Here is a 24479-nt window from a genome sequence, read left to right on the forward strand (position 1 = left end):
GGCAATGCTAAATTATATCGAATATACCTCAGAGGAATGAAGGGAAGTGAGAGCGGCGGAAGCTGTGCAGACCTGTGAAACTACTACAACGCCGACCGGCGCACCAATATGGCTCTCCATTCATATTAACGCAACTACACGTTCGTGCTCTAAACCCCTTCTCCTTCTTCTGATTTTTTATTTTCACAAAATACACACTTGCACAGTTACAAGGTCCAATTTATCAGTTTTTTCTTTTTTTTGTGTGGGCCTTTTGTATTGGGTCTACCGAGTATTTGATTAGTTGGGCCGTTTGTGTCGGATGCACTAAGTATCTGATAAGTTGCCTTAATCAATGATTCGGTGTCATAAACAGATGATTTATAAAAATAAAACAACAAAGGACAATTCACTTGAATTCGATATGAAAATGTAAGGTGAAAATACGCTGACCACTGGCTGAAATTTCATTAATCACAAATAGGGAAAGTCAGCAAGTTCACTAATGTTCTCTCTTTTTATAGCTTTAGATACATTAACAAACAAACAAACAAACCAAAAAAGCCATAAAACAAAAATGAAAGCATCTTGACTGAATAAATACACTAAAGATAAATGGGATTATGCTATAGCAAACAATTTACTAACGCTTATCGTCCTCGAATCACCGTAATAGTAGCTTCATTTGTGTAGGAATTAGTATTGTCATACTGTGGTTGAGAATGAGGAATTGAGTTTTGAATCGTGAATACAGGCCTCCGAGGTTGCAGACCATCTATGTCACTAGTTAGCATCAAAACTATATCCGGCATGGTTGGCCTATTAGCTGCATTGTCCTGTACACAAAGAAGCCCAATATGCATGCATTTCACTACTTGTGATGAGGAATATGAATCACCCAGTACTTCATCTACTAACTCTAAGCCCCTGCCCTCATTCCACATTTTCCACGCCTGCCAATATGTAGCTTCATATTTATGGTTTCAGGTATATGGAAGAAACTGCTCTGAAATCACGAATTTACATTATGATTTAGAGTATGAACTTACATAGGCAAGCAAGCCTAGCTGTTGGTCAAGTAAACAGAAGCTGGTATTTTTCTTGCTGCTAATAATCTCCAATACCAAGATCCCAAAACTGTAGACATCAGATTTTTCGGAAAATATTCCGCCCATGGCATACTCCGGAGACATATAGCCACTGCACAACAAACTAATTAGTATATAATTCACGGAATTGCTTCTTTTGGTTTCTGACTTTCAAGAAAAATGTCATGCTACTAATCTGCAGTCAAATATGCCAATTAGCCTTTCACTAGTACATTATCTTTCCTGATACCATGTCAGCAAATAGGAAACAAATGATTTATACCGTGTTCCCACAACCTTCAAAGTATTTTCTAGATTCTGTGTTCCTTCAACTATGCGTGCCAATCCAAAATCTGAAATTTTAGGATTCATTTTCTCATCCAAGAGAATGTTACTGACTTTTAGATCTCTATGTATCACCTTCACATACGAATCATGATGGAGATAAAGAAGCCCTCTAGCAACACCCTGAATAATATTGAAGCGTGCAGCCCAATCAAGCACTGGTCTCTTTGTCAGATCTAATAGAATATTAAATGCACCCGGTTAGACTGTAATCAGTAATGCGTATTCATATTTCCCATGCACATTACAATGAAACATTGACGATCACGAAAATTCTAGCCCTAAAATTTTTGTTAAAACTAGATTTCTAGCCCATAATTGCAAGGAAATACAGACACACTTGTATAAAAAGGATGCATAATAGAGATCTGAACTGAATAAACACAGACAGTATTGTAAAGACACATTCCAGTGTTTGATAGTCATGAGCATTAAACTTGCATAAATGAATGTCTCCCTTACTCAGAGTCAATAATTCTTTGTTTATCCATCGACAAACAAATCAAGGATGGATTGTTTCTCACTTGGTAACTTAGTTCATGTGAACTGATCCATAGCTTTATGTTCAAAAGAAATTTACAAAAAACTTAGAGATGTAAAGATTATATTGAAGAAGACGATAGACAAATATGAGCAACTGCACAGAACATAAAGCACTAAGGAAACTAACCGTATAGAAAAGTATCCAAGCTTTTGTTTGCCATGAATTCGTAAATAAGTAATTTCTCATCCTCTTTAACACAACAACCCATGATCCTAACAAGATTTTTGTGTTGAAGATTGGAGAACACCAGCATCTCATTCTTGAACTCCTCAACACCTTGTCCTGAGCTACTAGATAATCTTTTTACTGCTATTTCCTTCCCTTCTGGTAGCATCCCCTATACGAGGTCCACAATTCAACAATTCCATTAATGTTGGTATCTTCAACATGTTGAAATATTCTTAAGAAATAAAATACCTTATAAACTGGGCCAAACCCTCCTTGCCCAAGTTTGTTTGTGATGCTAAAATTGTCTGTAGCAATTAGTATGCTATCAAAATCATATACCTTTAGCTCCGAGGAATCATGCTTTCCTATATACTCTCGAAGACCATCTCTATAAGTCTTAATCATACCAGTTGATTCCAAGCTCTGTTTTCTTAATTTGATGTGGCCTGATTTTTCAAAATAAGTATCAAACACTGGGTTGGAACAAAACCACAAAAAATATTTGACCAACCAATAAACAATAAATTCTTATGAAGTTATTCATGATAGTTAAATTGAGTTCATAAATAATTCAGAGAGAGCAAGGGAGACATAATGTGCAAATCATTAATTGGACCCCTTCATCTCATCCTCTTACGCTTTTGATTGGCACGCAACCTGTGCAAACCGAAGACTATGGCAGCCAAGATACTCACAAAACCAATAGTGGTTAGGCTGGCAATTAACCTTATTGGCTTTCCTTCATCTGAAAAAGAAAAAAACAAATATCATCATAATATACTTTACATCACAAGCACAAGCACGAGACAAAAAGAAAACTGTTGCTGAAAAGTTGTGCAAGAGGCCAAGAGGTATAAACATTTACCTAGTTCTGAGCGTGATAGGCGAATATAAAGATCTACTCCACGAGAAGGAAACTCCAGTAAATCAATAAGGTCTTTGGACCAGTCCAAACACCCTATATTATTGAGATATGCATAAGCTAGGCAAGAACAATTTTTCAAGCACTGCACCTTGCAGTCCATTTCAGATAAAGATTCCAGATATTCATGAATATCGGGTACTTTCATGTTTTCCATCTTCAAAAACCTATCTTCTTTTCCAATTGACGAGACTGATTTATTTGTGTGTGTCTCACAAAACAATTTGGTTTGTCTCACACAACCTCCTGTCCAGTTTCTTTTGCTCCATTCCTCATCTGACTTGGGCTTAAACCCTTTCAAACACTTGCAGACTGGAGTGTCAGAAGCTTTGCAAACCCCAGAAGGTCCACAGGCGCCATAATTATCGCATGGATTCTTTGGGGCGTGCCAGTAAAGATTCCAATTTTCTCCCGTGTTCGAATACATAATCTTTGTAATTCCTTCTGAAGATATGTCAAGATATACAAGAGTTTTGTCAAATATAGTGAAAGAGAAATACCTTGTTTCCTGTTTCACATTATCATCTAGAGTAAATCCACTCAGATACTCAGCACTCATTTCAGGTATACCAATGAACTTGGATTTATCCCATGGCCCACTTCTCCAGTAGGGAGTTGATGTATTAACCCAAATGAACATTTGTGATGGCGTCTGTGCTGACAATCCAACCAAGAATATTCCAGTTGATGGATCATTTTCACTTTTCCAGGATGTCAAGAAATTCTGTTTTCCAGAATTACCATTGAATCCCAGGAACATGTTTGTCAGAAGTGAGTCACTTGGATAATCAAAACTCTGCCACAATTCAACTCCCATATCATCTTTGAGAACAAAGTTTCCATTGTCTGAAAGAACTGCAGCTGAACCATTAGTTGACACTGAAATATTGGTTGACCACATAGAACTCTGTTTCCCATCTATGAGCTCCAGATTCCCAGTGCTGCCAATTCTCAAATTAGCCAAGGTGTTAGTAACTTCAAGAGGATTTTCTCTGTTAGCCACCCAAACAAATTTACGAGGAAATATACTTCTGTGCCACAACCCCACATACTTACGAGCAGAATTATTAGGACTGAAGAACCCCAATTCGAAATTCTGGCCAGGAGAGACTATTGTCTGTCCCTGTAATAATGGTCGTGAAGGAGTTATGTTATAAGCTAGCACCCAGTGGCATGAGGGAAGCAAGCTGAAGATGAATAGGAAGAACATGGAGAAATTTACTATACTAATACTATTGGTTCCAACACCCATTGGCATCCCAATTAGTGAAACATCAAAACACGACAATTATGAACTGGTTTTGATGAAATTCAGAAGTAAAGCTTTGTAGTTTCTTACCAAACCCGGAATACTTAATTAGTTAATTGTGATCGTCAACCAATAAAATCATATATTAGTAACCTCAATGTGACTAAATGACAATCTATTTATTTATTTATTTTAATGTGGAAAGTTCAGTCAAATCCTCTGAAAGTCATGAACAGAAATCATTGAATAATCCAGGATACCTGCCCCAGCCAGAAAACAAATACATTTTTAGGGTTCCTTATGGAGCTGGCCTTGTGAAGATCGTTTGACTTGATAAATATATTACTCTATAACCAGTTGATCTGAGCACTTAAAATAGTCAACAGTTGAAAAAATAAAAAGAAGAAAAGAAGAAAGAGTTTTGAGGAAAAAAATAACTAAAGAATGGTTATTCTATGCATGCTACTACTCTCTGGGTGCAGGAAGAATTAAAAAATTGAAGAATTAAAGAAGAAAGTGGCATACCATTGATCACCTTGAGCTGTAACTTATTCCAGCAGACCATTGATCAAGAATTCAAGGTTTTCTCACTATCTTCTTTGGTCACTTTCAGTGAAGGAAGTAAATTAATGTATGATATTCTCACCCTGATAGAGAACCGGATTATATGCAAAGAAATCAACACCAACATGGTTCCAAGAACTGGAACTATTGAATTGAATCATCTGATGGTAAATTTAGCAGAAAGAAAATTCAGATCAAGTAATCAACCAGTGAGTATAACCTGGAAAAACCAAACCATGTAGCAGCAGAAATTGATGGAAAAGATTGACAGTTTCCAATGTTTTGATGCTTGTAAAGATCATAAAGATCCCAAAAATAGTCCAGTGGGCACACAATCAAATAAAATTGCAATGCCAAACTTACCCAGAATCAATTCATTAGAACTATAGTAGTGAACAAGAATCCAACATACCTGAAAGAAATCAAGGGAAGTGAGAGCAGGGTAATGGTGGAGACTCAGAATTCCGAGAACAAAGATAATACTGTACCATTTGAGGAACTCACCAAGCTGCATTTCATCCCTGAAACAGAAGCAGAAGAGACCTCTCCTCTCCTCTAGCGCAAGTTAGGTTCACTGCTTGAGGGAGAATACATGGATGACTTTTCCTCTTCATAATTTCTCATATTCTCAGTCAGTGCACCAATATGAACACAGTTTTGTTGACATATAAATAAAAATACTAATAAAAGAATAAAAAGTTGGGAATTTCAGAATTTTTTTTCTTTTGGTGTACAGAATATATAGATAGTCAACTGGCATCAACAGATTCACACTACATAAGCCTATAGACTACAGTCAAATATTCAAAGCAAAAAAGTGAGAAAAAAAAAACACACACACACACACACACACTAGTCATGTATGTGGTTGTTGACCCACATAAAGTCATTAACTGATAAAATACAAAATCATTATTATTATTACAAAGCAAGCTGTGATATACATTCTGATGCAATAGTTTGCAAGCACTTATCGTCCTTCAATCACTGTAATGGTAGCTTCATTTGTACAGAAAGTTTTTTCATATTGAAGTTGAGGTTGAGGATGAGAGAAAGTGTTCTGGATAGTGAATACAGGCAGCTTAGGTTTTGGACAATCTGTGTCACTACTTAGCATCAAAACTATATCCCCCATAGTAGGCCTATCAGCAGCACTGTCCTGTACACAAAGAAGCCCAATATGCACACATTTCATTACTTGTGATGAGGAATATGAATCACCCAATACTTCATCTACTAGCTCCAGTCCCCTGCCTTCATTCCACAAGTTCCATGCCTGATAATATTTAGCTTCATATTAGTGTAGCTTCATAATATGGTTTCAGGTATATATGATAGAAACTGCTCAGAAAGAGGAGATGGAGTATGAAACTTACATAGGCTAGAAAGCCTAGCTGTTGGTCATATAAACAGAAGCTGGTATTCTTCTTGCTGCTAATAATCTCCAATATCAAGACCCCAAAACTGTAGACATCAGATTTTTCGGAAAATATCCCGGCCATGGCATACTCGGGAGACATATAGCCACTGCACAACAAACTAATTAGTATATAACTGACAGAATTGCTTCTTTTGGTTTCTGACTTTCAAGAAAAAGGTCATGCTACTAATCTGCAGTCAAACATGCCAATTAACCTTTCACTAGTACATTATCTTTCCTGATACCATGTCAACAAATAGGAAAGAAATGATTCTTACCGTGTTCCCACAACCTTCAGAGTACTTTCTAGATTCAGCGTTCCTTCAACTATGCGTGCCAATCCAAAATCTGAAATTTTCGGGTTCATTTTCTCATCCAAGAGAATGTTGCTTACTTTCAGATCTCTATGTATTACCTTCAAATAGGAATCATGATGAAGATATAGTAGCCCCCTAGCAACCCCCTGAATAATATTAAAGCGCCTATCCCAATCAAGCACTGCTCTTCTCGTTGGATCTAATCAAACAATCAATACAATTAGCATGTAAACTCTGTCATTCACTGGGTCCATTCATATTATGTTTTTGCAAAGGTTAAAAGTTAAAACTACAGAAAGCCTTAAAACTTGCGAGGAAGACCAGAATTACCAGCACAGTTGTGAATATATAATAGACAACTGAACTGAACATACACAGGCATTTCACAGACACATTGCAGTATTAAAAGTTAAAAGCATTAAATTTGCAGGGCTGAGTGCCTAGCTCAGTTTGTTTGTGCACTAGAATCAATGAATAAATTCTGTGTATAGATCAAAAAGTAATTCAATGATGGATTGTTGTGCCCTGGTAATTTAGTTCAGGTAATTATATTTGTAGCTTAATGTTAGCAGGCATTTCTAGTTCTAAATATACATCTTGCGTGACTGAATTCTTCTTCTTTTCTAAGAAGAAAGAAAGAAAGAAAAAACAGGCATTTTAATTTAAATAAGAATCTTTCAAGGTCCATCCATTGAAAGACAAGACAGCTTAAAATAAGTAACTGCAGCCAAGCATAAAGAGCATTGAAACTAACCGAACAGAAAAGTATCCAGGCTTTTGTTAGGCATGAACTCATAAATTAGCAACTTTTCATCTTCTTTAATGCAGCAACCCATGATCCTAACAAGATTTTTGTGTTGAAGATTGGAGATCAACAACATCTCATTCTTGAACTCGTCAATGCCTTGTCCTGAGCTACTAGATAGTCTTTTCACTGCTATTTCCTTGCCTTCTTCTAGCATACCCTACACGAGGTTCAGAAATTAATCATTGATTCATGTCTGATTCCTGTACCTATTGCAATGCTGTATCATTCTTAAAATAATATAATTACCTTATAAACTGGACCAAAGCCACCCTGCCCTAGTTTGTTTATGATGCTGAAATTTTTCGTAGCTATTAATATGGTATCAAAATCATATATCAATAGCTCTGACAGATCATGCTTCCCTATATATTCCCGAAGAGCGTCTCTTGAAGACTGAAATGTATTAGTCGACCCAAAATGCTGTTGTGTTGTTTTAATGTGCCCTGATTCTGTAACTGTAATCTTCAAACACTGTATCAGAGCAAAACAACAAACAAGTTGTGGTTATCAAACAGTAAATATGCTCCTATCCAGTTATGCACCAAGTCATAATATTTCGATTGTTACATAAGAATGGGGAAGGCAGAACCCCCTCACATCTGATTCTCTTACTCTTTCGGTTAGCCCGCAACCTGTGCCAACCAAACACTATGGCAACCAAGATACTGACAGAACAAACAGCTATAAGGCTGGCAGTTAACTTTATTGGCTTTCCTTCACCTAAGAAAAAAGGAATGTTCATTACAAAAGCAAGCACGAGATACAAAAAAAAGATACTGCTAAATCGAGTTATGCAAGAAGTATTATATTTTACCTAGTTCTGCGTGTGCTAGGCGAACATAAAGATCGTCTCCACCAGAGGAAAACTGTTGTATATCAATAAGGTCTTTCGACCAGACCAAACACCCAATTTTATTAACAAATGCATAAGCGAGGCAAGAACAATTATTCAGGCACCTTATCTTGCAGTCATCAGGTGTGTTTTCAGCATCCAAAGGTGTAAGAACTAATTCATGAGAATCTGGTACTTTTAATCTTATAATCTTCCAAAACCCATCATCATTTTCTTTTGTTCTCGTTGAGACCGACTTGCTTGTATCACTATCACAAAACAATTTGGTTTGCCTTACACATCCTCCTGTCCAGTTTCCGTTGCTCCATTCATCATCTGACTTTGGTACATAACCCTTCAAACACTTGCAGATATGAGACTCAGAAGCTTTGCAAACCCCAAAAGGTCCACAAGCTCCATAATTGTCACATGGATTATATGGTGTCTCCCAATTAAGAAACCAGTTCTTGCCACTTTCTGAAAGCATAAGATCTGCTATTCCTTCCGAAGAGATGCTAAAATATGATATAGTATAGTCAAAAAAACTATAAGAGAAATGCTTGGACCCCTTTATCACATTATCATCTAGACTAAATCCACTTCGATATCGATCATCCATACTTGGTACACCAATGAACTTTGATTTATCCCATGGCCCACTTCTCCAATGGGGAGTTGATCCATTAATCCAAATGAACACTTGTGATGGCGTCTGAGGAGAGAGTCCAACCAAATATTTCCCAGTTGATGGATCACTCTCACTTTTCCAAGAAGTCAAGAACTGCCTCTTTCCAGATTTACTATCATATCCTAGCAGCTGGCTTGGTAGGAGTGTGTCACAAGGGAAATTAAAACTCTCCCACAAATCAACTCCGGCATCATCTCTGAGAACAAAGTTTCCAGTGTCTAAAATAACTGCAGATGAACTATTAGATGACGCTGATATATTGGTTGACCAGACAGAATTCTGCTCCCCATCTATGAGCTCCAGATTCCCATTGCTTCCAATTCTCAAACTAGCCAAGGTATCACTAACTGCAAGGGGACTTTCTCTGTTAGCCACCCATAAAACTTTACGAGGAAATATACTTTTGTGCCACAACCCCACATACTTATTAGCAGAATTGTTAAGACTAAAGAATCCCAATTCGAAAACTTGGCTAGGAGAAACTAGATTTTCTCCCTGTGCCAATGGCTGTGAAGAACTTATATCAGAAACTTCAGCCCAATACTGTGAGGGAAGCAAGCTGAAGATGAACAGGAAAAATGTGGTGGAATCTAAAACATTAACACTTTTGGTTCCAACACCCATTGGCATCCAAATTTGTGTCCTTAAAACTAATAGCATTAAGGTACTGGGTTTTGGATGAAACTCAGAAGCAAAGCTCTGTTAACAGAGCATAATAGCTATTGATTTTGAAAGTTTTAAATTTTCTAATCAACCATGATATATTTAATTGTGATTGTCAACCAATTAAGAGTGGCACTATTTTTTTTTTCTCTCAAATTGTAGTTTTTAATGAGGCTACCTCTCACCCTCTTGCTTAGTTGCTGTTTTAAGTAATGCAATCTTCCCAGTTTGATATATATAAAAACAAAAATACAACATGTATAGGAAAGAAAACTTCAATCTCACATAAGGCACATTTCATTTTCTAATGGAGAAAGTTCTGTCAATCTGTTCAAAGTCATGAGCACAAAACTTCAAACAATTCCTGCCTCCCTGTCTCACCAAACAAAACAAAAAAATAATTCATGGGTTCCTACTTCCTACTTGAGATCATTAAACCAAAATAAATAAATAAAAAGTATACCAGTTAGTGAACAAGAACTTACTCACAACAGAATAAAAAGGAAAAAAAAATTCAGAAAATAAAAGAACGCTCAGTAGTCTCAGAGAAAAAGAAAAAGAAAAAGGCTTTACTCGCATGAATTAAAGCTCAATGTGTTGCAGCAATGCTACTTGAAATTACTTAATAAATCAATATCACAATGCTAAATTTACATCAAGTGAACAAGAATTGAAAATACCTGAGAGAGCTGAGACTCAGAAGTTCAGAGAAGAAAGCTGAACTGCCAATCCGAGAGCTGCAATTGAAATCGGAACCCGACGGCGGAGCTCTGACCGGCGCGCCAAAACGCCGCCATCGATGGCTCTTCTGCTTCTTAATTTGACAGAATTGTCTAAAGGTTCATAATTTGAAGTTTTCATTTTGGGCTTTAGGTGTTGGGTGTAGTGAGTAAATGATTAGGTGACTGGCATCGAAAAGGTTACAGTGAATTGGGTTATTTTTGAACTGTGAAACAACATTTCAACGAAAGGCAACAAAACTGAACATCCTTTTATTCATTTACAGGATTCAACTTCATGTAAATAAGACTTGGAAGTATTTTACGTTCATGCCGAATATACAAAGTGTGAAAGCATGAATGAGGGTCTATCTACTTTGGGTAAAACCTTCATATACTACAAACCCCATGAGCAAGGGATAGTTTTCTACACCAAAAGGCCTGCAATGTGTACTAGAAGGCTTGAGAATGACCAGAAGGCATTTGCATTTTGATGCAAAAATTTGATGTTGCCTAACGTCCTTCGATCATCGTGATGCTAGCTTCATTTTTGGAGGAATTAGTATTTTCAGAGGATGGTCCACGATGATAAGTTGAGTTTTGGATGGTAAATACAGGCCTCATTGGATGTGGACCATCTTTCTCACTGCTTAGAATTGAAGCTACATCCGTCATGGTTGGTCTATCCGCAGCATTGTCTTGTACACAAAGAAGCCCAACATGCACGCATGTCATTACTTCTGATGAGGAGTATGAATCACCCAAAACTTCATCTACTAACTCCAAGGCCCTGCCTTCATTCCACAAGTTCCATGCCTGAAAATAATCCCATTAATTATTGTTAAGACTTGTCAAGACCCCAAAGATGTAGACAACAATTACATTATGTATAAACTTACATATGCAAGGAAGCCTAGTTGTTGGTCATATAAATAGAAGATGGTATTCTTCTTGCCGCTAATAATCTCCAATACCAAGACCCCGAAACTGTAGACATCAGATTTTTCAGAAAATATCCCACCCATGGCATACTCCGGAGACATATAGCCACTGCACAGCAAACACATTAGAACGGATTTGACAAAATCGCATCTTTTGGTTTCTGGTTTAAAGAATTGATTCTCACCGTGTTCCGACAACCTTCTGAGTATTATCTAGACTCTGTGTTTCTTCAACTATGCGTGCCAATCCAAAATCTGAGATTTTTGGATTCATTTTCTCATCCAAGAGAATGTTACTGACTTTTAAATCTCTATGTATCACCTTCACATAGGAATCATGATGGAGATAAAGAAGCCCTTTAGCAACACCCTGAATAATATTAAAGCGTGTGGCCCAATCAAGCACTGCTCTCTTCGTCGGATCTAATCAAATATTCAATGGACCCAGTTAGAGTAGTAATGCTATTCATAGCACGTAACAAAGAAACATTGACAACCACTAGACTTCTAGCCTTAAATATAACTAAATTTCTACGCTTTTAGTGTTGACAAATAGAAACATTTGCATGAAAAGTAGCGAGTATATAATACAGATCTGAATTGAACATACAAACAAAATAATTCGACAGTGTTAAGCATTAAACCTGCAGGGCTGAATGTCTTCCTCAGTCAAACTATATGATAATTCATGTCTTGGTAAATTTAGCTCATGTGAATTCGTCATATCTCTATGCTAGAACTTTTCAAGCATATTAATATTAAAAGGAATAGAGGTAAAGATGAGTAGCGTACAGCAGCTAAAATAAAACATGAGTGAAACTAACCATATAGAAAAGTATCCAAGCTCTTGTTTGGCATGAACTCGTAAATCAGTAACTTCTCATCCTCTTTAACACAACAACCCATCATCCTAACAAGGTTTTTATGTTGAAGATTGGAGATCAACAGCATCTCATTCTTGAACTCTTCGACACCTTGTCCTGAGCTACTAGATAGTCTTTTTACTGCTATTTCCTTCCCTTCTGGTAGCATCCCCTACACAATGTCCATAACTCCATATATTAGTCATTGCATAGACATAACCTTCTGAAGTGCTATATATGTTTTTCTTGGCAAAGAAAATACCTTATAAACTGGGCCAAAGCCTCCTTGACCGAGTTTGTTTGTGATGCTGAAGCTGTCTGTGGCGATTAGTATGCTATCAAAATCATATATCTTTAGCTCTGAATATTCATGCTTTCCTATATATTCTCGAAGACCGTCTCTATAAATCTTAATCATACTAGTTGATTCCAAGCGATGTGGTGTTAATTCGACATGTCCTGATTTTGCAAATAAAACCATCACACATAGTGGAACTAAACAAGAAGCAACATTTGGGTTATAGACAATAAATAATAAATTCTTATAATGTGCTAAATTAATTGACCCCCTCATCTAATTCTCTTACGCTTTTTGTTAGCATGCCACCTGTGCAAACTGAAGACTATAGCAACCAAAATACTGAAAAATCCAATAGTTGTAAGACTTGCAATTAACTCTATCGGCTTTCCTTCAGTACCTGAAAAGGAAAAAAAACAAAATCAACCTACAATACAAACGAAAATGAGTGGTATAAAAGTTGTGCGAGAGCTATTATCATTTACCTAGCTCTGAGTCTGCAAGGCGGATGTAAAGATCTTGTCCATATGATGGAAAATGCTGCATATCAATAAGGTCTTTGAACCACACCAAACACCCTATGTTATCAACATAAGCATAAGCCAGGCAAGAACAATTACTCAGGCACTGTATCTTGCAGTCCTCGAACTTGTCCACAGCCAAAGTATTCAGATATTCATGAAAATCGGGTACTTTCAATCTTTCCAACTTCAAAAACCCATCTTTTTCTTTTGATGAGACTGATGCATTTGTGTTAGTCTCACAAGACAATTTCTTTCGTCTCACACAACCTCCGGTCCAGTTTCTTTTGCTCCATTCTTCATTTGACTTGGGAATAAACCCTTTCAAACACTTGCAGATTGGAGAGTCAGAAGCTTTGCAGACCCCAAAAGGTCCACAGGCGCTATAATTGTCGCATGGGCTCTTCCACGACTCATAGTCGAGATACCAATTCTTGCCACTTTCTGAAAGCAAAAACCTCAGTATACCTTCGGAAGATAGGTCGGCATATGCAAGAACTTTGACACCAGGAATTTTGTCAAAACTGTAAAATAAATACCTTATTCCCTGCGTCACATTATCAATAAGAGTATATGGATTTATATAGAGAGAATTAGTCGTGGGTATACCAATAAACCTTGATTTATCCCATGGCCCACTTCTCCAGTGGGGAGTATCTCCATTAATCCAAACGTACGATTGTGTTGGCAACTCTGTTGTCAGTCCAGCCAAGAATGTCCCTGATGATGGATCATTTTCACTTTTCCAAGATGTCAAGAAATTTTGTTTTCCAGAACCTCTATCATATCCCACCAACACGCCTGGCAGTTGGGAGTCACTAGGATTATTAAAACTCTCCCATAAATCAGCTCCCATAACATCTCTGACAACAAAGTTTCCATCATCTTTGAGAACTGCAGATGAACAATTAGATATATTGGCCGACCAGACAGAACTCTGTTTCCCATCTACGAGCTCCAGATTCCCATTGCTGCCAATTCTCAAAGTAGCCAAGGTGTCTGTAGCAGCAAGAGGAATATCTCTGTTAGCTACCCATACATATTTACGGGGAAATATACTTTTGTGCCACAATCCCACATACTTATTAACAGAACTGTTTGGACTGAAGAAGCCCAATTCGAATATTAGGCCAGGAGAGACTAGAGTTTGTCCCTCTGCTAAAGGGTGTGAAGGAGTTATGTTGTATACTTCAGCGCCATACTGTGAGGGAAGAGAACTGGAGATTAATAAGAAAAACAAAGTAACGGTACCTAGTTGCATCCCTGCTTGGATATGTTTCGCAGAAGAACAATGTCAAATATTTCCTGTTTCACAGGGATAGCTCGGCTGCTGAAAGTACTAAAGAACTAGGCCACACAGTACTAAACAAAATACTATGATAGTTCTGCCAATGCTTCAAAAGTCACAGCAGACAAATTTGACATTATTAAAGCTCCTTCTAGAAGATCATTTGACTCAATGACATACCATCCAAGACATATATGAGACAAGTTTGAAGTTGACAGTTTCCTTAAATCTTAGTGGGTTTGTGTAACATTGTTTTCAACCATGGACACAATTAACATTAAAGAATTGAACTTGAAGGAAGCAAAGCAGTGTGATGTTTTCATCCATCAAGGTGATATTTTCATCCTGACAGGGACCCAGATTAAGCAGTGTGATATTTTCATCAAGGTGATATTTTCATCCTGACAGGGACCCAGATTAAGCAGTGTGATATTTTCATCAAGGTGATATTTTCATCCTGACAGGGACCAGATTAAGCAGTGTGATATTTTCATCAAGGTGATATTTTCATCCTGACAGGGACCCAGATTAAGCAGTGTGATATTTTCATCAAGGTGATATTTTCATCCTGACAGGGACCCAGATTAAGCAGTGTGATATTTTCATCCTGACAGGGACCCAGATTACATACAAAGAAATCATCTGAGAGGTAATTCAGCACCAAGAAATTCAGAAAAAGTAAATGAAAACCAGTAAATATCTCCCATCCAAACCCCTCAACTAAAACCAATCAATCTCAACATCAAAGACTTATAATTAAGACCCATCATTATCATAATGACATAAGCACTGGGCAGTGTGATATTTTCATCCTGACAGGCACCCAGATTACATACAAAGAAATCATCTGAGAGGTAATTCAGCACCAAGAAATTCAGAAAAAGTAAATGAAAACCAGTAAATATCTCCCATCCAAACCCCTCAACTAAAACCAATCAATCTCAACATCAAAGACTTATAATTAAGACCCATCATTATCATCATGACATAAGCACTAGATGAAAAACATTGAAACCTTGCAATCTTCAGTAATTTACAGTACAAACAATTCAGTACCTGAAAGGAGTCAAGGGAAGACGTCTACCGGAGACCCAACAACCGCCATTTACGGCTTTCCTTCTTCTTCTTCTTCTTCTTCTTCATTTTTGGTTGACCGGTAATTCATTTTTGGTTGTGAAATGGGATTTTTGGTTGACCGGTAATTGACCCAGTTTCTAATCTACAATGATTGGCATCTACAAGTAACACCCCATAATTACTTGAGTTTTAGTCTCATACGGCAGTAAATATAAATCATGGAATAGTTAGGTTGAACTTTGAGCACCATGGAATTGTGGGTATGGACAAGTGGTGCAGTGTTGCAGTGATAACTCAAAAGCTAAGCTGGTCCAAAATGACTCAACAACAATGTATATCAAATTTTGTCATGATTTCAAGGAAAATCTATCACATGGTGAAGACTTGACTTCTGTATACAAAATTGTCAATACAAAGTGTAAAGTGTAAACACATCAATGAAGGTGCATCTCCTTAAAGACCTTCATATACTAACTACCCCAAGAGAAAGGGTTTGTTGTCTACACCAAAAAGAAAACCTTCAATATGTATAAGAACCCCTTGAGAATGACCAGAAAGCATCGCATTGTGGTTTAACAATGTATATTAAAGCTATATCCATCATGATTGGTCTATTTGCAGCATTGTCCTCTATGCAAGGAAGCCTAACATGCACGCATGTCATTACTTCTGATGAGGAATATGAACCACCCAATATTTCATCCACCAACTCCAATCCCCCATTTTCATTCCACAAGTTCCACGCCCGTAAAGGTTCATATATGTGGTTTAAGCTACACTAAAGAAACTGCTCATGAGTCCACATATTACATTAGAAGTTGTAAGTTAGCCTAGAAAGCCTAGCTGTTTGTCATATAAAGAGAAGCTGGTATTCTTCTTGCTGCTAATAATCTCCAAGACCAATACCCCAAACCTGTACACATCAGATTTTTCAGAAAACATCCCCCCAATGGCATATACTCTGGAGACATATAGCCACTGCATAGAAACTAATAAGTACGTAACTAATTCAACATGTTGGAGATTAGGAAGAAAATGATTCTTACCGTGTTCCCACAACTTTTTGAGTATTTTCTAGATTTTGAGTCCCTTCAACTATGCGTGCCAATCCAAAATCTGAAATTTTTGGACTCATTTTCTCATCCAAGAGAATGTTGCTGACTTTCAGATCTCTATGTATTACCTTCACATAGGAATCATGATGGAAATAAAGATGCCCTCTAGCAACACCTTGAATAATGTCAAAGCGTGTTGCCCAATCAAGCACTGCTCTCCTTCCCGTATCTGATCAAAAAATCAATGCACCTAGTTAGTGTAATCAGTAATGGGTTTTTCATAAATCATGACTCCCCTTGCATGTTACAATGAAATATCATGAGCCTGCTCCCTTTTCAAAATTTGGTTAAAACCAGATTTCTAGCCTTCTTTCATTGCTACGAAATACAGACAAAGTTGTATGAAATTAAAGTAGTAGTAAATGCATCATAGAGATCTGAACTGAACACACAGCAGAGATTATATTGTACAGACACATTCAATATCTAATAGTTCTCTGCATTATATATGACAGACATAATCGATATCTAATATCTGAAAGTAGTCAAAGGATTATTTGTCTCTTGGGTAATTTATTTCATGTGACTCTATTCATAGCTTTATGTTAGTATGCAGTTGTGATTCCAAAACCCAAATTATGCCGAGGTTGAATTCTTCAGACTTCTCTAATCTTTTCACAAAGATAGCTTGGCCACTGAAAGTACTGAAGAACCAAGGGACACACAGAACCAAGTGTAGACCAGGTAATTGAGAAAGTTTTATGATAGTTCTGCCAATGCTTTTAAAAGTCATCGCAAAAAAATTTGAAGACTTAAGCTCCTTCTAGAAAATCATACAATTCAATGATGCATGGTCTAAAACTTACGACAATAACCCTCGCTAAGCATCGAGCTGACAATTTCCTTCAAACTTAGTGAGCTGCTGCAACATTGTTTTCAGTAACATTCAAACATAGTGAGCTGCTGTAACATTGTTTTCAACCATGCATGGGCACAATCAACATTGAAAAAAAGAATTGAACTTTAAGTGAAGGAAGCAAAGCAGTGTATGATTGTTTCATCCTAAGAGAGACCCAGATTACATGCGAAAAAATCATCTAATAGGTAAATTCCGCCCAATGAATTCAGAAAAAGTAAATGAAACCCAGTAACTATCACCCATGACTTCTCTCCCCCAACCCTTCAAATAAAACCAATCAATCTCTACATGAAAGAATAGATCATAAGACGCATCATCGTTATCATCATGCAAAATAGCTGGAATACATTAGAACTTGATGTGAAAGATTGAAACTTTGCAATGTTCAGAAATTTACAGAAGAAACAATTCAGTACCCGAAAGGAGTCAAGGGAAGTGAGAGCAAAATGCTTTGGCTTTTTGATGAGTTAAATGCTTTTAGGGAGTATATGACACCTGTGAGGGAAGCAAGCTGATGATGAACAGGAAAAACATGGAGGAAACTAGAACACTAACACTATTGTTTCCAACACCCATTGGCATCCAAATTTGTGTCCTTAAAACTAATAGCATTTAGGTACTGGGTTTTGGATGAAACTCAGAAGCAAAGCTCTGTTAGCAGAACATAATATCTATTGATTTTGAAAGTTTTAAATTTTCTAATCAACCATGATATATTTAATTGTGATTGTCAACCAATTGAGCAATATATTACTTCATAGAGAGTGGCACTATTTTTTTTTCTCTCAATTTGAAGTTTTTAATGAGGCTACCTCTCATCCTCTTGCTTAGTTGATGTTTTAATTAATGCAATCTTCCCAGTTTAACATATATAAAAACAAACATACAACATGTATAGGAAAGAAAACTTCAATCTCACATAAGGCACATTTCATATTCTAATGGAGAAAGTTCTGTCAATTTGTTGAAAATCATCAACACAAAACTTAGAATAATTCCTGCCTCCCTGTCTCACCAAACAAAAAATAATAATAATTCATGGGTTCCTACTTCCTACTGGAGACCATTAAACCAAAACTCACAACAGAATAAAAAGGAAAAAAAAAATTCAGAAAATAAAAGAATGCTCAGTAGTCTCAGACAAAAAGAAAAAGGCTTTACTCGCATGAATTATAGCTCAGTGTATTGCAGCTATGCTACTTGAAATTACTTGATAAATCAATATCACAAAGCTAAATTTACATCAAGTGAACAAGAATTGAAAATACCTGAGAGGATTCAAAGGGAAGTGAGAGCTGAACTGCCAATCCGAGAGCTGCAATTGAAATCGGAATCCGACAGCGGAGCTGTCACCGGCGAGCCAAAAAGCCGCCATCGATGGCTCTTCCGCTTCTTAATTTGACAAAATTCTCAAAAGGTTCATAATTTGAAGTTTTCATTACGGGCTTTAGGTGTTGGGTGTACAGAGTAAATGAATAGGTGACTCGCACCACCTCATCAAAAAGGTTACAGTGAATTGGGTAATTTTTGGACTGTTCAAATTTTAGAGTATCCATGAAAGAACATTTCAACAAAAGGCAACAAAACTGAACTTCCTTTTATTCATTGATAGGATTCAACTTCATGCAAATAAGACTTAGAAGTGTTGTAGGAGAATTGAATTGTGTGTTATCATTGATAATAGGAGCCCTTTAAATAGGGAGTTACAAGGTACCCAAAAAGGTAATAGAATCTGATTACAATTGAATACCTAGAACACATTCCTATTACAACTCTAAACCCTAGTTTGTAGAGGCACACATTATGTCGATATCCTTCAACACTCCCCCTTGTGCCGCTCAAACTTGGTGATGACGCTTTGATTGTTGCCTCGTTAAAAACCTTGCCAGGTAACAAAAACCCTGTGGGACAAAAATAACCCTGGTCGAAGGACAAAAAGAGCACAACACGTCATTCACTCTTCGAGATCGAACATGTAGACATCATGCCTCCCCCTGATGTCAATATCTCCCCCTGATTGCTACAATCATGGGAGTTCGGATAACTTTCTCAATCCGATGCTCTTCACATGTTTCTTGAAGGTGGATTTTGGTAACGACTTAGTAAATAAGTCCGCTACATTATCCTCTGATCGGATTTGGTTCACTTCAATATTTAGAAATGCTTGTTGTCATTTTGATGGAGGGGAGGAGGAGCACGGAAGGTGGCATTTTGCCTTGTGGGGTCCGATCCCACACTTCCATCGTCTCTTTTCTCTGTAGGGATAGAACAAGCCCATATCAATCGTACCTCTCAAATATCGAAAGATTGTTTTTATACCAATCTAATGATGTTGCGTTGGCGCGGGGCTATGTCTAGCCAACAAGTTCATAATAATTGAGGTGTCCGGTCTTGTATTGTGCTAAGTACAATAATGCGCCTATTGTACATAAATAAGCACTTCAGCTATTAACACGTCTTCATCATCATCCCTGGGACGAAACGGATCCCTTTTAGGGCCAAGACTACAGACGACCATGGTGCATCTTTGACTTTATCAAAAATGTCTCTTGACACGGTATACAAGTTCTGAATTTAGACAAAACCGTGTTCTCCCAAGGTCCTTCCTCTTAAACTCAGATTTCAGGTGTTCATCGGTTTCCCTTAACTCTCAAGGGTTCCAATTATAAACCGCGACAATTGCAAATCCGGAACTTGTCATGGAAACGCGTGGGCATAGTTCATCATATCCCTTCCCAATCAAGTAGTCATTTTAGTGAGCATTTCAACCTCGTTGCAAATACGCTCCGTGGTCTAGAGCCACTTGACTTCGGTAAATAAAGTCCACAAGAACTTTCATTATATTCCGTATCTAGATCCCCATAAAGATACGTAGTGACCACATTCGTAAGCTGCATGTTCAGTTATTTGAAAACTACCAAACTGACAAGGTAGTGGAGTGCAATGACATCCATTACGAGAGAATATATCTTCTCGTAGTCGATTCCAGGGCGTTGTGAGAAACCTTGCGCCATAAGGTGAGATTACCATCTCTTTTTCTCATCATGCTATCTAACGAAGACCTATTAATGTCAATAGGTTTTATGTTAGGAGGTGTTGGCATCTCAGGCCCTAAATCATTCCTCTTCGTTAGTGAATCCAATTCAACCTGGATCGCATCTTTCCATTTAGGCTAATTTTCTCTACGTTGGCATTCTTCAACGGAGTAAGGTTCGATGTCATTGGTCTCAATAATTCCACGTCCTCATGTACACTAGTGTAGTTCGTAGAGATCTCTATATTTTCAGGAATTGGTTCTAACATTGAGGCGTCCCCCAACGATGTCTCTTGGACATAACCACAATCCAAAATATTCTCATGAGACGGATTATGAGTATCAATGATCAATGGATCAAGTTGTGCCAAACTCGCTCTCTTCTTAAGGCGAGAATCCATCGAACCTATGGGTCTCCTACTCTCTCTAGCGGAACCCATGGCCTATGACGCCATTATGCCACCTTTTGTGGCGTCACCATACTACCATCCATGGTAGTGGTGCAGTACCCATCTTCTCTGGGTGGCACCATGTCCTCTTGTGGGGACATCAATCCTTGCAGGCATGTTTGCAGCAGGTATATGTGATCTCGTCACTTTTAGGGGATCAAGATGAGACATAGTAGGGACAGACCACGACAATTCATGTCGTTCCTGTTGAACATTGACGTTCTAATCTCCCCCTAACGATGGGAAGACTGTCTCATCAAAGTGACAATTCGCAAATCCAGCGAAATAGAGATCGCCTGTCAAGGGTTCTACATAGCGGACTTATAGTTGGAGACTTATGTCCAACAAATATATATATATGCATTCGTTGCAAAGACTCATGTTGATGCGCTGTGGCGGCGAAATTGGCACATGAACCGCACACTCAAATATGCATAAATATGAGATATTAGACTCGAACCCAGTCACTAGCTGTAACGCAAATAAAAGTTGAGTGGCTGCTATGAGTCGTAAACGAATTAGCATAGCTGCATGCGATATTGCATAACCCAAGCGGAAATATTGGTGCGCATTACCAATGTCCGGGCTACCATCGTAGTCGTTTAATGGTGGCTTTTCCGCGAGACCAATTGAGTGTGGACATGGGAATATGATACTTGATATCAATACCCAATGATATGCAATAGTCATCGAAAATTGTCGATGTAAACTCTCTAGCATTATCAAGTCAAATGGACTGGATGGGATGATCTGGGTAGTGAGCCCGTAGCCATATGTTATGTGCTAGGAGTATAGTATAAGCAGCATTATGAGTGGATAATGGCACAACACGGGACCAGCATGTTTGCGTATCAACCAACACCATAAAACATCTATACGGTCCGCAAGTTGGTTGATCAAATCCATAGAATTCCCTTAGATTCTTTGTGAGAATGGAATTATTTCCCCAATCTCCTTTGCATAGGATGGTCTCAATCCTAAATAACAGGCTTTACAGAATGAAACATGGGCCTTATAATCAACCAATAAAGGTTTTGGTTAAGCCATAATGTCACAATAGACTTGAGAAGTAGAGAGAGGAGTTTATGGCGTCAATGCCATGTATTTGCCGCAGGGGGTAGGCGGCGCCGGCCATGTATGGCCTATCTTTGCACAATCATGGCGCCATGAGGCGCATGTGCAGCTCCTCGAACCAATTCTTGGTTCTTACTTTTCTTTGTTCTGAAAATGGATGTCCGTGTAAAGTCTTTAATACACGGATCATCATGTCAAAGCCTATATGTGTCGAAATCCCATAAGTCGTCTCTCATGACATAGTTGGATTCAATAACTCAAATAGTGGTTGCATACAACCCACTAGAGCGACACATAAATTTCTCTAATACTCGTTTATGTTCGTAGTCATTAGAGGTGATGCAAAGGAACTCTGTCCATTCTTGTAATGTGTTTCCACATGAAAATCATTGGCTCTTATATAATAAAGTTCGAATTAAGGTATGTCCAAGACATTAAGTAAAAGAATTGACACTTTATTAATAGCCAATGATTACATCAAAGTTTCCAAAATATAATCCAAAATAAAATCAAAATAAGACACATTGTAGTACTCTATCCGTTTGGTAGCTCCAATCAAATATGACCAGGAAAGTAGAGAGAGATGTTGGTGGAGCGAGGCTCTCTTAAGTACCAATAAGCTCAATAACTTTTCTAGACATCACATTTTATTGGGTCCGCCACATAAGAAAGAGTTAATACAATTGTCATTTATTGACTAAGGCACAATTGCCATTACATAATTCTTGGAAAATGAAAGACTATTTAATCAAAATCTGCGGCATCAACATTGTTGTTTTCCTCGTCAGATTTGAAGTCCATAATGATGAGATTGACGTCATTGTCATCTCCATCATCTCCTTCAGCTGCGAGATGAGCCTCATGCTCTCTCATATCTTTTATATACCTAGTATTGTGCAGCTTTGTTTTTTCACTCGCATTCTAGCGCTTAAACCAATGCTCTGAAGATCCACATCTATAGCATTACCTCACCCACTAATTGAGATGCACCTTGTGCATTTGGATATCCTCCATGGATCCCACGTTGGCCAATGTTGCCACGTGTCTATGTATCTCGTGGTTTTTCTTCCTTTGTGGGGCGGTTGTATGGACCCATACGTCCATTTTGTTGTCCCCTAACTTTAGGGTTCCGCTCCTTGCGCCTTTCTTTAGGTGCGCTATAATTCACCTCGTGAATGCTCTTAGTTCCAACGGGCCTTTGAATTATGGTTTTCACGAGTATGTTGTCAACTTACTCAGTATATGACATAAGTTGATGAAACCTCGTAATCCATCTAGCATTGCACACAAGCCTATATTGCTTTGCAACCAATAATGCTGAGACGGGGAAGGTTGAGAGGATTTCTCAATTAATTCATATTCTGTGAGCTCTACTCCACAGAATCTCATTAGTAGTGAGGTGATTCTTGACTTTATTCACCCATCGGTGATAACAAATGTCATTTGAATCTGGATTAGTGAAGTCGGGTTTTTGCATGTTTGCATTCGACATTCAAAGATGAAGGAGAATAGATTAGTTTCGGAGTAAAAACTTCCACGACAACTAATATAAGGTTTCCGAGCCTTAATGCTACCAAGAAACCGATTTCCAAGAAATTTTGGATTAGACCAAACAATGATGTTTTAATATGGTCACAATGCGGACGCTCTTAGTCCGAATATCATGAACGCTCTTAGTTCATTGATTACGAACGCTCTTAGTTCGTTTAATTATGAACACTCTTAGTTCATTGGTTACAAACACTCTTAGTTCGTTAAGCGTGAATCCCCACAATTCCGCTTGTTAAATACTCAAAACCATGGTCATATATTCATATATTCCAAAATTCTGCAGAAAATAAAAGGAATTTAAAATACATGAAAGCAGCAACTTTAATTACAAAAACTTACGTGATGGTTCTGGGCTTGAGAACACGCGCGTGTTGGAGCAGGCGTGTTGGGGCAGCAGCAGCAACAAGTGGCAGAAAACGGCAGCAGCAGCAAACAGAAGGTTCAGCAGCAGTTTCTGCAGCAGTTTTGGACAGCAGCAAGCAGCAGTTTCTGCAGCAGGTTTGCTTCTGAACAGCTCCCACTTAGAATAGTGTACAAGTCTCAAAACTACTCCAATGGGGCTGAAATTTGGAGGTCAGATAGAAGAGGCAGAGACGAACAACTTTCATGAAGGAAATATTTTGATCTGAGGTCCCGATCAAGAGGTTTCAGAGCCTGCAAGCAGACTGACGTGCACAGAAAAGGAGAAGGATGCAGTTGGTGCTGCAGGGGCAGCAGGGATGCGTGCGCAGGGGCACGTAGGTGCTGCAGGGACGCGTAGGTGCTGCAGAGGCAGGTGCGCAAGTGAGGCTAGCGTGGGCTAGGAGCTGCGGCAGTAGGCTTGCGGCTGGAGACTTGCAGCTGGAGGTTTTCGGCAGTGTTAGTGATTAGGGTTTTAGGTTTTTTTTCTTTCTTTTTTTCTGCTAGGGTTAGGGCTCGTGCTGATAACGTGTTATAGGAGAATGGAATTGTGTGTTATCATTGATAATAGGAGCCCTTTAAATAGGGAGTTACAAGGTACCCAAAAAGGTAATAGAATCTGATTACAATTGAATACCTAGAACACATTCCTATTACAACTCTAAACCCTAGTTTGTAGAGGCACACATTATGTCGATATCCTT

At 38.0% G+C, this 24479-nt stretch overlaps 3 protein-coding genes across 14 annotated transcripts; all 3 read right to left on the reverse strand.

The window, feature by feature from the left end:
• Window positions 1-369: 369 nt before the first annotated feature.
• LOC112202922 (G-type lectin S-receptor-like serine/threonine-protein kinase At1g61500) lies at window positions 370-5465 on the reverse strand. Of its 4 annotated transcripts, XM_040506295.1 has the most exons (10): window positions 5348-5465; window positions 5223-5271; window positions 4821-5020; window positions 2990-4169; window positions 2762-2869; window positions 2374-2570; window positions 2083-2293; window positions 1351-1588; window positions 1029-1179; window positions 370-932 (listed from the first exon to the last, which is right to left on the reverse strand). In XM_040506295.1, the coding sequence occupies exons 3-10, from the start codon at window positions 4821-4823 to the stop codon at window positions 630-632; spliced, it is 2391 nt and encodes a 796-aa protein (XP_040362229.1). In that variant the 5' UTR covers window positions 4824-5020; window positions 5223-5271; window positions 5348-5465; the 3' UTR covers window positions 370-629. The 4 variants fall into 4 exon arrangements, 2 of the variants coding, with proteins under 2 accessions (XP_040362229.1, XP_024199741.2); XM_024343973.2 differs by lacking the exons at window positions 4821-5020; window positions 5223-5271; window positions 5348-5465 and having other exon boundaries at window positions 2990-4798; XR_005799754.1 differs by lacking the exons at window positions 4821-5020; window positions 5223-5271; window positions 5348-5465 and having other exon boundaries at window positions 791-932; window positions 1488-1588; window positions 2990-4804.
• A 128-nt stretch (window positions 5466-5593) lies between these two features.
• On the reverse strand, window positions 5594-10426 carry LOC112202923 (G-type lectin S-receptor-like serine/threonine-protein kinase At1g61500). Of its 2 annotated transcripts, none has more exons than XM_040506284.1 (8): window positions 10268-10426; window positions 8219-9959; window positions 8017-8124; window positions 7651-7859; window positions 7351-7561; window positions 6558-6795; window positions 6236-6386; window positions 5594-6135 (listed from the first exon to the last, which is right to left on the reverse strand). In XM_040506284.1, exons 2-8 carry the CDS (start codon window positions 9582-9584, stop codon window positions 5830-5832), a joined length of 2589 nt encoding a protein of 862 aa, XP_040362218.1. In that variant the 5' UTR covers window positions 9585-9959; window positions 10268-10426; the 3' UTR covers window positions 5594-5829. The 2 variants fall into 2 exon arrangements, with proteins under 2 accessions (XP_040362218.1, XP_024199742.2); XM_024343974.2 differs by having other exon boundaries at window positions 8002-8124.
• A 128-nt stretch (window positions 10427-10554) lies between these two features.
• On the reverse strand, window positions 10555-18692 carry LOC112201622 (G-type lectin S-receptor-like serine/threonine-protein kinase At1g61370). 8 transcript variants are annotated; one of them, XM_040506301.1, is made up of 12 exons: window positions 18537-18692; window positions 17216-17271; window positions 16341-16578; window positions 15274-16207; window positions 14012-14130; window positions 12894-13928; window positions 12698-12808; window positions 12373-12569; window positions 12072-12282; window positions 11433-11670; window positions 11206-11356; window positions 10555-11122 (listed from the first exon to the last, which is right to left on the reverse strand). In XM_040506301.1, the coding sequence occupies exons 6-12, from the start codon at window positions 13783-13785 to the stop codon at window positions 10820-10822; spliced, it is 2103 nt and encodes a 700-aa protein (XP_040362235.1). In that variant the 5' UTR covers window positions 13786-13928; window positions 14012-14130; window positions 15274-16207; window positions 16341-16578; window positions 17216-17271; window positions 18537-18692; the 3' UTR covers window positions 10555-10819. The 8 variants fall into 8 exon arrangements, with proteins under 8 accessions (XP_040362235.1, XP_040362234.1, XP_040362232.1 ...); XM_040506300.1 differs by lacking the exon at window positions 17216-17271 and having other exon boundaries at window positions 15274-15452; XM_040506298.1 differs by lacking the exon at window positions 17216-17271.
• Window positions 18693-24479: the final 5787 nt, after the last annotated feature.

This window comes from Rosa chinensis, chromosome 5 (assembly GCF_002994745.2).
Source record: "Rosa chinensis cultivar Old Blush chromosome 5, RchiOBHm-V2, whole genome shotgun sequence".
Taxonomy (NCBI): Eukaryota; Viridiplantae; Streptophyta; class Magnoliopsida; order Rosales; family Rosaceae; genus Rosa; species Rosa chinensis.

What these genes read in the sequence shown, in the direction of transcription:
- LOC112202922 (XM_024343973.2), bottom strand. Translation starts at nt 4,304, where the DNA reads ATGCCAATGGGTGTTGGAACCAATAGTATTAGTATAGTAAATTTCTCC. An exon ending in CCTATCACGCTCAGAACTAG is followed by an intron (nt 2,870 to 2,989) that starts GTAAATGTTTAT and finishes TTTCTTTTTCAG; the next exon opens with ATGAAGGAAAGCCAATAAGG. An exon ending in AGCTAGGCTTGCTTGCCTAT is followed by an intron (nt 933 to 1,028) that starts GTAAGTTCATAC and finishes ACATATTGGCAG; the next exon opens with GCGTGGAAAATGTGGAATGA.
- LOC112201622 (XM_024342523.2), bottom strand. Translation starts at nt 14,190, where the DNA reads ATGCAACTAGGTACCGTTACTTTGTTTTTCTTATTAATCTCCAGTTCT. An exon ending in GCTTTGGCCCAGTTTATAAG is followed by an intron (nt 12,283 to 12,372) that starts GTATTTTCTTTG and finishes GACATTGTGTAG; the next exon opens with GGGATGCTACCAGAAGGGAA. An exon ending in CTTGGATACTTTTCTATATG is followed by an intron (nt 11,671 to 12,071) that starts GTTAGTTTCACT and finishes ATATTTGATTAG; the next exon opens with ATCCGACGAAGAGAGCAGTG.
- LOC112202923 (XM_024343974.2), bottom strand. Translation starts at nt 9,584, where the DNA reads ATGCTATTAGTTTTAAGGACACAAATTTGGATGCCAATGGGTGTTGGA. An exon ending in AAAGAGTAAGAGAATCAGAT is followed by an intron (nt 7,860 to 8,001) that starts GTGAGGGGGTTC and finishes TGAAGATTACAG; the next exon opens with TTACAGAATCAGGGCACATT. An exon ending in CTGAAGGTTGTGGGAACACG is followed by an intron (nt 6,387 to 6,557) that starts GTAAGAATCATT and finishes TTTGTTGTGCAG; the next exon opens with TGGCTATATGTCTCCCGAGT.